The 12,793-nt window shown below is 40.6% G+C and overlaps 1 protein-coding gene across 1 annotated transcript in view; it reads right to left on the reverse strand.

Moving 5' to 3' along the window:
* ralgapa1 (Ral GTPase activating protein catalytic subunit alpha 1) overlaps window positions 1–12,793 on the reverse strand; it is a 338,673-nt gene that overhangs the window by 230,222 nt on the left and 95,658 nt on the right. The window contains 3 exon segments of the mRNA XM_038790243.1: window positions 1,038–1,205; window positions 2,223–2,366; window positions 8,651–8,812. Of these exon segments, the coding sequence (XP_038646171.1) occupies window positions 1,038–1,205; window positions 2,223–2,366; window positions 8,651–8,812 (474 nt within the window).

A 12,793-nucleotide genomic window follows, 5' to 3' on the forward strand; every position in this document is an offset into this window, starting at 1 on the left:
TCTTAATTTCCATTGAGCCTCCTTATTGTCCAATGGGCTGTGGAACTGTACAGATTCAGTAGCTGGCCTAAAACTAACATGCATGCTGCTATTTTTTCTCTTATTTGCTATGCTCAAGTACGGAGGCTCTGGAGTTGCTGCATCAGTGACTTCTTGGTTAGCTGAAAAGTTTTGTGCACTTAAAGCTTTAAGTGGGTCAGTAATTGTGGTGTTGGGTGGAATTTTATTTGAATACATGCTATGTGCATCAGTTATCTTATTGTTAAGTTCTGTGACCGCAGACGTTTCACAAAAAGCATCAGCTCGCAGTTTCCTTTTACTTTGCTGATCCGTTGACACTACTACTTTTCCACGATCTACCTCTGTTGCCATCTGGCGAGTAAAGGTTTTTCTCCTCTGTTTGAAATCTGGATGTTCTGACTCCATCTGTGATGAAATTCCCTGTTCAAAGCTTTCAAGTGATTTGCAATTATGCTTTTCAACATCAGTCTCTGATAACTGCCATTCTTCGGCAGGAAATGTTGCAATACTCAAATAATCATCTTCGAGACATGGAATAGAGCTTCCAGCATTTTCCAGGTCCTGCATTTTTACCTGTGCTTTAGTTTTGCCTCCCAAAATCATATCCTGGCTACTTGTATGGTACATTCTTACCAGCCCCACACAGTCTAGATCCGTCTCACCTACCATTAACTCAATATTTTCAGTTAAGGGAATGATATTTTTGGCATTTCCCAATTTGTGTTTGGCGTGCTCAGCTTCTTGAATAGATTCGTTAAAATATTTCCGTATGGAAGACAACAAGTCTGCCTCACTGTCATCTATTGTGTGTTGACTGTACTCATAAGGTGCTATTGTTTCTACATCCCCGACAAAATGACAAAGGTGATCATAAATACTATCACCAACGTCCAGAGAACATTCTGTACTTTGTACATCTGTAAAGTGACTTTCAGTGGACCTAGATAATGAGAACACCTCAGCAGAACTTTGCAAACTTGAAGGAACTGATGAGCTGTCAATGACAGGAACTGCACCTTTAGCTCTTTCAGCTATGAATGGTTCCATTATATCAGATGTGCTGCTGCTTCGTGGCATTGGCTGCTCTTCACGTACAGTACTAAATACTTCAGAGGTGTTTTCTTCACTCTGAGAAAAATGCCTTATTCGAGTAGGCCGAGGCAAAATTTGGGCATCATCAAGATCTTGAAAATAAACCACAGTTAATGGTTATAATTTGGAGAGATTGGAAGTTCCAACAAAAATATTACCATAAAATCTGTGATCCCGGTTGCAGGTCAAAATATCAAGTTTAATGAATGGAAAGATGAATGCTACTAAAATCCATATATAAAATCTGACCACTGCCAATCATCATTTATTGTATATAAAGGTAAAATGCTATCCCACATATCCTATTGTCACTCCTTTGAACTACATTGCCCAAACATAATTCTGCATTTCCAGTTATTATAATCAACTTGCCATCTTCAGAATGGTTTGGTAAAATGGAAGAGCCATTTTAATTGAATTAAAATGCAAGACTTGATTGATTTGCTTGAAAGAAGGAAACTTCTTCATTTACAGGAAATTTCTGAAGGCATAGGACAAAGAAGGAAACACAGGAATACAAAAATCAACCTCTATTTATTGTATGAAGTTGTTTATTTTACACTTCCTTTGCAATCTCCAATAACTTGCGATTTCCTCACCCAACTTAGCTTTGTTAGTGTTACATTAATGTTTATATTTTAATAGAATTGGGGGAAAAACAGACACATAAAGACATCATATGTCCAATCATCCATTTTTCCTAGGTCGATATCATATTTGCTTAGTTTTCTGTTCTGGAGGACCCTACAGGAAATATTTTTTCCATAGATGCTGCTTAACCCATTTACTTTCAACCTTCTTTGTCTTTATTTCAGATTTATAACATTTTCTAAACGTGACAATATTTGCAGTATGCAACCTTCAAGTAAATAGTCAAGAACATTAATTCAGAAAGAGAGAAACTGGCTAATTATGGAAGTCACATATGTGTCAATATTTATCCTTCAATTTGCTTCCCAAATTCGAGCACTAATTAACTTAGTTTAACTAAGCTTTTTCCATTACCCTTCCATTTTACAAAGCCCATTAATTATTCTGCAGTTAGAATAGCCAAGCAAGCAACAAGACAAATGGTAAATAGGCACAGGAAGTAAGCAGAGCTGAACTACCTGGAAGATCATCAAATAAGGGGGTGAGGACTAGGTCAAGCAGGTAAGGATTGGAAGAAGTATGGAGCAGTACAGGTGCACTTTTAGCATTGCGTATAGAGGCCGATGTACAAACACTATCACCAATGGATCGGCTTCCGATGTCTTTAAAGAAATTAAAATGAAGAGAAAACAGGAAATCAAAGCAAAGAGTAGTACTGTAGTAATGAAAAAGTGCTTTCACAAAAAGACAAACTAAGACAAAAGTAAAATATAGACATACAACTGCAGAAGTCAATTCTGTAAACATTCCATGAATCAGGATCTCCAATAATCTAAGAATGTTTAAAATCCACTAAACGGATAATTTTAATTGGATTATATCCCATTTTTGTGCAACAGATGGACAATCAATACTTGAAAATGTATGCAATTGTTTGGAAGCTCATAAATTCTAGTCACCATTATATAAATACGGTGTATACTAAGGTCTTACACAAAGTAAATTTTAAGATCTATTCCACATCTTGCACTGTATGCAACAGTGGATCATTACATTTTGTGACAAAAGTACTAAGGATGTTGGTTATTGTGCAGTAAACTGAATATTCATTCAAATAAAACCATCCGACTCAGGAGGGTGTAAAAGACTCACAACTAACTGACTAGGTGCAATTGCATTGAAAGGAGGCTGATCTTATTTGTAATATGCAGACCAAATGTTTTTAATTCTACAGAAAACAACTATACCTGCATATCTGTGGGAGCAGTGTAAGTGCCCAAGAGACAATTAACTACTTTCTAGAATGGACCACCACGTAGGTCCATTATTGGTTATTTTCATAACTAGATAGGTTATCCATCATGTAATATATTTGTTCTTTACTGTAGAAAAGTCTACCTTGATTTATTTTGGAAAAATAATTTTTCTAGCATGTAAAAATATGACATGGTAGATAAGCACTGTCGCATTTGCTCTCCTGCAGCACATAAAGCCTTGTGATCAGTATCACTTCATTTGATCTGAAACGGATTCTCTTAACTGGTAAATCTACATTCTCATGTGACCCAAAGTACTCATTTTGGTGCACTCCGTGTGGGAGACATGTATCAAACAATGAAGAAAACCGGGCAAGTTAAGTACCTTTTTTCTTCATTTAAGTATTCACCACATGATACAGGAAAGTTGTGAAATTTCAAAAGGAGATGTGGGAATACTTGCCCATAAATTGCAAATTGCTTTCAAGATTTTCAGGCGGAACAATTTACAAGGTAATTTCAGCTTGAAAGCGGATTACAGAAGATGGGAGTTCGGCTATCAAAAGGCTTCGAATTAATTCACAGAGCTAACCACCAGTCTGACCGTTGGTGTTTCTCAAATAATTTAGCCAAAATATTTTTCAGCTAAATGCCAAGCTAATAGAGTCATAGCCTCTAGATTAATGGTACCAAGTTCATATGTTTATAACGACAGTCACTCTTTTATGAGATGCTATTATCCCCAACTCAAACTACTCAAATAAAGCCCAATAGAAATAAGTGCTATTTTTGCTCATGTATGAAAATCTATGAGGCGGCATGGTGGCACAGTGGTTAGCACTGCTGCCTCGTAGCTCCAGAGACCCACGTTCAATTCCGGCCTTGGGTGACTGTCTGTGTGGAGTTTGCACTTTCTCCCCCGTGTCTGCGTGGGTTTCCTCCGGGTGTTTCGGTTTCATCCCACAGTCCAAAGATGTGCAGGTTAGGTGGTTTGGCCATGCTAAATTGCCCCTTTGTGTCCAAAAGGTTAGGTTGGCTTACTGGGATGGGATGGTGGTGTGAATTTAAGTAGGGGGTGCTCTTTCCAAGGCCCGGTGCAGACTCGATGGGCCAACTGACCACTTTCTGCACTGTAAATTCTATGATCTATGTCGTCAATAGTAGCAGCAGTGCTAGACAGTCTGGTTTTTTTTAAACATAGAATTTACAGTGCAGAAGGAGGCCATTCGACCCATCGAGTCTGCACTGGCTCTTGGAAAGAGCATCCTACCCAAGGTCAACACCTCCACCCTATCCCCATAACCCAGTAACCCCACCCAACACCAAGGGCAATTTTGGACACTAAGGGCAATTTAGCATGGCCAATCCACCTAACCTGCACATCTTTGGACTGCGGGAGGAAACCCACGCACACACGGGGAGGATGTGCAGACTCCACACAGGCAGTGACCCAAGCCGGAATTGAACCTGGATCCTGGAGCTGTGAAGCAATTGTGCTATCCACAGTGCTACCGTGCTGCTGTTCCAGAACAAATTAATCCAAGTAGAAATCTTTGTCTATTCAAGTAGCTCTTGCAGAATGTCAAAATATCTTGCACTTATATAGTACATTTAACATAGCAAAACAGCCTAAGGCATGTTACAAGAAGGTAATTAGACAAAAATTGACACAATGTCAAAGACAAAGTGATGGACAACAAAGTTCTCAGAAAGCATCTTAAAGAAGCACCTTAAAGAGATCGCTGGAAAGATTTGAGCAGGAACCCGAGGACTTAAAGCGTAGATTGCTTATGGCACACATAAATGTTGGGGCGAAGGATATGCAAGAGACCAGAGCTAGGGGAACTGCTTGAGGAGTTCTCAGAGTGGAACAAAGGATAAGAATTTTAAAACTGAAGCATTGGTGAACCAGGATCCAATATAGGTTAATGAGAACAGGGGTGATAGGTTAACAGAACTTGAGAATTAGGATACGGGACAGCAAGGTATTGGAAGATATGGAGCATATAGATAAAAGGCTGGCCAAGAGAGCATTGGAACAGCAAAGTCTAGTGGCAATAAAACTTTGAAACAGGCCATATCATGCTGAAACCTTCAGCCAGTGGTGGAAGCAGTGCTACAGGGGTATGGAGAATAAGGAAGCCACATACTCCTCTGGAAGTGAAGTGTTCAGTGGTAATATCACTAGATTATTAATCGAGAGGTTCAAGGTAATGCTGGAGGAAAATGGGTTCAATCACCGCCACGGGAGCTGGTGGAATTTAAATTTAATTAATAAATCTGGAATATAAAGCTGACTATGAAGCTACCATTGATTGCCGTAAATCTACGTCCAAAAAACCCATCTGATTCACTAATCTGTCATCCTTACTTGGTCTGGACTACCTGTGACTCCAGACCAGAGTAATATGGATGACTCTGCCCTCTGAAATGGCATGGTTCAAGGGCAATTAGGGCAATAAATGCTGGACTCGACAGTGACGTCCACATCCTGTAAAAGAATATCAAATGGGGCAAAGGAGAAAAGACATTGAAGGGTCCAGATATGCAATTGCAAATAGCGATGCAGGTTAATCTGGCCAAAAAAGAAACAAAGCATTAAAGTTCATTTCCAGAGGGATAAAATACTAGAGGAATAAAATTCGGGCCAGCATCTTTCTCATCTCACTGTCAATAAAAAAGATAGACTATTGCTGCATTTCGGTAATATTTAATATTTCGGTAATATTTTCAGTAGGCATGCTTGTTGATCTTCCTTTCTGCATTTTATTTGTCTCTTGATTCATATACATTGGGCATGATTTCACTAAAAGGGAACAAAGTCCCACAGTGAACGCATTTATCCCCGTGTTTCTCGGCGCTCACAGTGCGGAAAAACACATGGCTATGAAGTGCCACCGCATTAGATAAGGGGTCTCTGCGGGGAACGTGCGGCTGAGGCTGCACATAGCCCCCATTTTGTGCACTGAGGAGCTCCACTTGCTGGAACTCCTCAGTATGAGAGAACCCCCCCTCCTAACCCCTAACATCTGGCCCAATCGTTAGCACCCAGATGGCACTGCCAGGGTAGCACCAAGGTGGCACTTCCAGAGTGCCCAGGTGGCACTGCCAGGGTGCCAGGCTGGAGGTCCCAGGGTGCCATCCTGGCCAAAGGGCATGTACATGAGGACCTCCGATCCCCCGGGAGACTCCCATGAGTGCTGTTCCATCTGGTCCCAGTTTGTCGAGACCAGGACTGAACAGCGCTCGCCCGAGGTCTCCGAGGAATGGGAGATTAATCCTACACCTTGGGTAACTCAGGAACCTGCACATTAAAGTGAGACTAGCTGTCTTGGTCTTGCTTTAATATGCAGATTTTCTAAAAAGTGCATCGCAACATCTTGTGATAGATCTCGCGAGGCTTTGCGGGCCAGGTAGATCCGGGGCGCAGGGTCTCCCAGCTACCATCAGTTGCACTATACCGTGGCGAGCTGCTTTACAGGCGCTGCGTGGCTGTTCAATCACGCCCAACATCTGGATATTGTAACAATTGGGTCTACTTTGATTCAGGACAAACATGCTCAATCAACGATAAAGTTGTGTTAAACTTGATTTGACTACACCTGGAGCACTGTGAACAGAAAATGCAAAAACATTTTACTAGGATAATAAAACTAAGGTTATACAGAAATATTGAGGTTTTTCTTCTCTCTAATGAAGAGAAGAGGGAGGGATTACCTGGATCCAGGGCATGATAGGGTGATGTGGCGAAAATGCTTTTTCTGGCAGAGAAGAACAAAACTAGGGGGCTTTAATTACAAAACATTTTCGAATTAATCTAAGACAGGAACTAAGGACAAACATCTTTAGAGAATGGAATGTTCCATCACACTGATCCAAGATAACTGACAGATGCAGTTAAGGGGAAGCTAGATTAACATATGAGAGAGGAAATAGCATATTGATGAGGTTAGATGAAAATGGGTGGGAGAAGGGACGTGTGGGACAAGCATGGAACGATTGGCTGGGTTTCTGCATAAATACTATGTTATACATGCAATACAATTTTGACTATTTCAGTGGAGGCAGATTGTTTATGCAATGAAGAGCATATGGGGGGGGCAGAAACTGAGTTCAGACAGCCTCAATTCAGCCAGAGAAAAGAGTAGTCAGGAAAGTGGAGAGAACTGGTATTGAATTTGCAGGGGCAATGGACAAAATTTAATTGGAGGAGTATTTAGAACTGAATTATGACCAAGCAGTCTTACAAACAGAAGCGGGGAGAGGTCCGAAACGAAGGCGCTGAGGTAGAGCTGGATGTTGTTGGGGTACATGTGAAACCGGATGATAAAAGTTATGGATGATGTAAGTGATGGACAGAGTGCAAATGGGGAATAGGAAGGGCCCAGGTTTGATCTTGGGAAATTTCCAGAAAAACGATGAGAACCAGAAGGAAAAGCATTTCAGCAGATGCTCTGGCAATGGCTATAATCGGCAAGTGGCAACAGCAGTCCCACACAGCTGAACAAAGGAGGCAATACATTGAATAAGGATGGTGTCATCATGCATCAAAAAATGATACTGCACCACTTTGATTAGAGCCGTTTCAGTGTGGTGGTTAGAGCAGAAAACTGACTGGAGAGGTTCAAACATGGAGTTGCAGGAAAGGTGCGCATTTGGAAGGTGACAACTTATTCAGAGGCTTGAGAGGAGAGGTTGGAGACAAGATGTAGCTTTCCAAGAACAATGGGTTAGTGGTAGGTTTTATGAAGAGTGGATTGTGAATGACAGATCTGAATTGAAGGTTGAAAGTTCTGGAGGAGAGAAATGTCTACAATATTAGCTAGTCTGGGAGCCAGAAAAAGAATCCTAATATTAGTGTTTTAGTCAGAATAGGTGCAAGAGGAGAGGATGGTCGCCTGAATAGCTGGGTCTGGAAAGGCATGAGGGTAGATAGGAAAGAAAAAAGATGAGATTTCAGGGTTTGGCTTGGTGGACAAAGAGAAGGGTGCAGCAAGGGCAGTCAATCATATGGTCTCAGTCTCAATGACAAAGAAACCCACATGTTCCTTGTACATGTTGGTGGTGAAGATGGAGAAAGGGGTTTTCCCAAAGGGTTGGCAGTAGAGAAAATAAACCAGGAGTTATCTTTGCATTCCATGATGACTTTATAAAATTGAACAATTTTGGCAAATAAAAGCAGTTAATTTTTGATGTAGTTCCTTCAGATCTTGAATTGAATAGCTAAACCAGCTGCACACCCTATACAATCAAGTGTGTGCCCCTTGGATTTAAGGGAGCAAAGATGGGGGCCATACAAGAGGAAATGATCAGGTGGGAGAGTGAAGGTTTTGCTGGGAACAAGGACATTAAAGGTAGGGGTGAGGGTGTGATTGAGCTGATTTGGTAACTGTAGTAGTATTGTGACAACCAAGAGGACCAAAGGCTAGGCAGAAGAGAGTTTCAGAATGCTGTTGAGTGTGTGTGTGTGTGTGTGTGTGGGGGGGGAGAGGGGAGTCCATTACATTCAACCACATTATCAAAATGAACGCTGACACAAAAATGAAATCATAACTAGTAATATAGAAAGTACGATTTCATTAAAAGATTAACCTTCTCAATTAAAGGAACAGTTATGGCAGTTCAATAATTTTTGTTAACATTGAATAACTTTGAAAAGTCCTGTTGATTAATATTTAAATTTTACCTACCTATGGTTTTTTGCCGTACTATACTTCTTGCCTTTTCGGTTCCTGGAGAACCAGCAGTGGTAGCACTTCGCTGCCTCATTTGGACTTGCCCAGGTTGATCACGGCTCCAACCTCGTGAAAATGATTTATCAACTGCTGACTTTTGACATCCATGGCTACCACCTAAATTCCAACAACAGCAGCCCAAGTATTAACATTTTAATTTCTGTATGTCAACAGTCAGTGATTAAGTAATTAAGTAATTAAATCAGAAAAAATAATTTTTATATGAATGGCAAAAATAAAGCTTTAAAATTTTGGCCAGTCTTATCCTTCCATCTCACTGTCAATAAAGACTGATATAGCTGCATTTCATCAACATGTACCAAAAGGTAGATACGTTCCTCAATCTTTCTTTCAGCATTTTATTTGTCCTATGATTCATATACATCATCTGCATATTATAATAATTGAGTCTACTTTGATTCAGGATTAACAAGCAGAACTACAGGAGCTGAGATTTAGTTTAATTTGTTCAATCCAAAAAGAACTGAGATCATTGGAACCAAGGGTGTTGCATGTTGTTTCTTGCTTATAAAACTACAAGGATTTATGTATTGTGTCAGCTAATTTTGGTCCGCAGCCAAAGAGAAGCCATCAAATCAAGTAGCATCACTGTCGAGCGAGAAGATTAAAGCTCATCCCAGATTCTGGGTACACATGCTCAGCTGATATTTCCACCATAGCAGTGCTATCTTTCATAAATGTGCCATGGCATTGTTTTAGAAAATGTTCTTCCCCGCTCTGGGTAACATCTGTTTCTTAACCAACACCAAAAAACAGATTGGCTGGCCATTCATCTTATTGTGTATGTGGGACCTTTGTTTCATTCAAACTGGCTGCAACATTTCCTGACAAAACAATAATGACTAAACTTCAAACGGTGGTTAATTTGCTGTGAGGAACTTTGAAACATCCTGAACAGTAAATGAACTATTATAAATAAATACAAATGTACGATATTCCACATAGCAATAAATGGAGCTCACTAGGAACAGAGTCCAAAATGCCCTATAAAAGTTGCTCTTTGTAGTATGGGATCTGGAGGAAGCATTTTGATGCAGGATCAGTGATCCCTGGAGGTCATTGCACTGGAGTTTTGGGGAAACTGTACATTGAGCACTTTAGCTAATTTGGACCTTTGGTTTAGTAAAGCCTTCTTGGTCAGTTCCTCAACAATTTACCCACTTTCCTAAAAGTACTAAAAAATGGCCAATGAGTCGATGAGGAAGCCCCAAGTCGGCCCTTTTTCATTCCAGGAAGGAGGCATTCTCTGTTTCTTCAAACATTTGCATGCACTTGTTAAAAGAGGCAAACACAGAGCTCTGCCATTCTTTTAGAGTCTGCTACAAAAAATGCTCAGCAAGCATGATCAGTCACTAACTTGCATTCAGAAATTGAAGAATGTTAATGGCAGCTCTGAGGAGGTAGTTCATGATTTCAGTGCACTTAATCTTAGAATAAACGTACATGATCACTTATGGCACCTTCAATGCTCATCATTGCAAATGATAACCGATGTCCAATTGGGATTGACCATCAGAAATGCAGAGATTGGAGACTCGCAACAAGTGGAATCAACTTTCAATTAAGTTTTTGTTTCTCGGTTTTATCCTGAACACCACAAGAAGCCGATGTTAAGTCCTTTTTTATGGATGGAACTGACATTCAACTGAATGCTTGCCTTAATAACAAATATGGAATTGTGGGTACATGTTGTTCAAAGCACAACAGCCCAAAGCCTTTTACAAAACTAGCAGCATGGTCATACTGTCCCATCTGTGGCTTTGGTACTTTGGAAGTGTTACCTTGCTGTATCACAATTATATGCAAGCTAGGCATGTGACCTCATGTGAATCAAATGGGGGGGGGGGGAAAAAACTCCTAAAAAGCATTGTAATGCAGCTGGATCAAGGGGTTAAAACCAAAAACAGAATATTCTTAATTGCAGGTCTTGAATAAATTCTAGCAAGAAAATTTTTGCATTGTCCAATTTTTCAGGATTATGCAACGTCTTCACTGATTTCAGTATACGACATACAATACGCATAAAGAACAACAATCCAGGGGAACAGAGTGTAGTGATAATGCTATTAGACTGGTAAAGCCAGAGAAACTATTTCAAATTCCATCAAGGCAGGGGGAAAATTTAATTTCAATGTTTTTTTTAAAAAGCAGGACAATAAATCAGTAATGGTAACTCCGAAATACCAGATTGTCGCAAATGCCCATTTGTTCACTAATACCCTTTATGGAAGAAAATGTGCAGTCCTGTTGTGATGGAATTCATGGTTTGCAGAGTCTGATTGAGCAGCGCTGATGGGGCAGGAGCATTGGAAGCCCAGGGGAGGCACCAGGGTAAACCTCCCAAAAGTGCAGTGAGGAGTGGGTATCGCCTGGGAGAGTGGGCGCAAGGGCAAGAGCACAATAAAGAGGCATACACACAAGACCAGGCCACTGGGTACATGCACATACCACAGATCTCCAAACATCCACCAGAGTGGGCATACGTAACAGCGCACACACATTACCTCTTCCCATATGACCCCAATCAGTACAAAATCAGATCCACATAACAAGCTTTACTGGTAAAGATGATTTTACCAGTTGAAAAGGGAACACAAATATTGGATCTCAGACCGGGAGCAAAGCAAAAAAGGTTGCTGTTTGAGTTGCTTTAAAGGAACTGATTGACCAGAACTGGCCAGTGTACAGGGTTGTCACTGACAGTTCAGGCAAAGGTAACACTGGTGGACACTAGTCATCAAGACCATCATAAGCAAAGCAGAATAATTACTGGAGAAATGCGCCATTTTTTGAAGATTGTACCGATGGAGCCCAGGTTGAGGGAGAAAGGAGCTGAAATTCTATCAGAGGAACATCAGAGCTTTGAAGGATTATGCGTGTCGCCTAAATTGGTGCCTTACATGCCAATGGACTGTCTGATCCGTTTGAACTGCTTTTTGTGTTTAATTTATATTGACCATATTTTTCCTGTTGGTTTTGGATTGATTAATTTACAAGAAAAGTGAAATTGTGTCCATTGATATTTTCATTGTAGTTGTTCAGTAAATTTGGTTATTTTGGATTGTTGTTCTCCACAAAGATCATACCACTTGGTGTGATAGTACGACCTGTGACTCCAGACTCACAGTGAAGTATCTGACTCTTAACTGCCCTCTGAAATGGCAGCAAGCCACTCAGGTGTCTCAAACTGCACGAACATCTGGGGACATGTAACAAAATTGGGAGAGCTGTCCCACAGATCAGTCAAGGAAACTAACATATGTCATTCTGATTTCACAGGCAATGTCCCCAGATTCATCACCATCTCTGGGTACGTCCTCTCCCAGTTCTGAAGTGTATATTAATTGTGTTTAATTGTATGCAAGTAGTAGAGATTAATTGGAAAATCACGCAAGCAAAATAAACCATAAATTGGACAAACTGTGGTTGTTGGGTTAGGAGATGCATCCTTGCAATGTGCAACTCTTAAGCAAATATAAAACTGTATCAAGAGTCAGGTGCTAGTACCTCCCCCCCCCCCCCCCCCCCCTCCCCCCCTCCCCTCTACAATACAAAGAGTCTGCAATCAGATATGGATAAGTTTAGTCAGCAACAATTTGGCAGATGGGAGTATAACGTGGGAAAATGTGAACTTGTCCACTTGGGGAGGAAGAAAGAAAAGCAATATCTTTAAAATGGAGAGAAACTGCAGAATATAGTGGTACAGAGGGATAGGAGTGTCCTCATATACGAATCACAAACCGTTGGCATGCACAGATAGCAAGAAATTAGGAAGACAAATGAAACATTGGCCTTTCCAACAAAGGAATGGAATATAAAAGTAGAGAAGTTATGCTGCAACAGCACAAGGCATTGGTGAGAATGCATCTAGAGTGCTTCTGGCATTTGTGGTCTCCTTACTTAAAGGGAGATGTATTTGCATCAGAGGCAGTTCAGAGAAGATGCACTAGTTTATTCCTGGGATGAAGAGGCAGAAACATTGAACTGGTTAAGCCTTATCCTCATTGGAGTTTAGAAGAATGAAGAGGAAACTTAGTGGCACAAAGGATTCTGAGGAGCTTGACATGATAGATGGTT

The sequence above is a fragment of the Scyliorhinus canicula genome, chromosome 2 (genome assembly GCF_902713615.1).
Source record: "Scyliorhinus canicula chromosome 2, sScyCan1.1, whole genome shotgun sequence".
In the NCBI taxonomy this organism is placed as follows: Eukaryota; Metazoa; Chordata; class Chondrichthyes; order Carcharhiniformes; family Scyliorhinidae; genus Scyliorhinus; species Scyliorhinus canicula.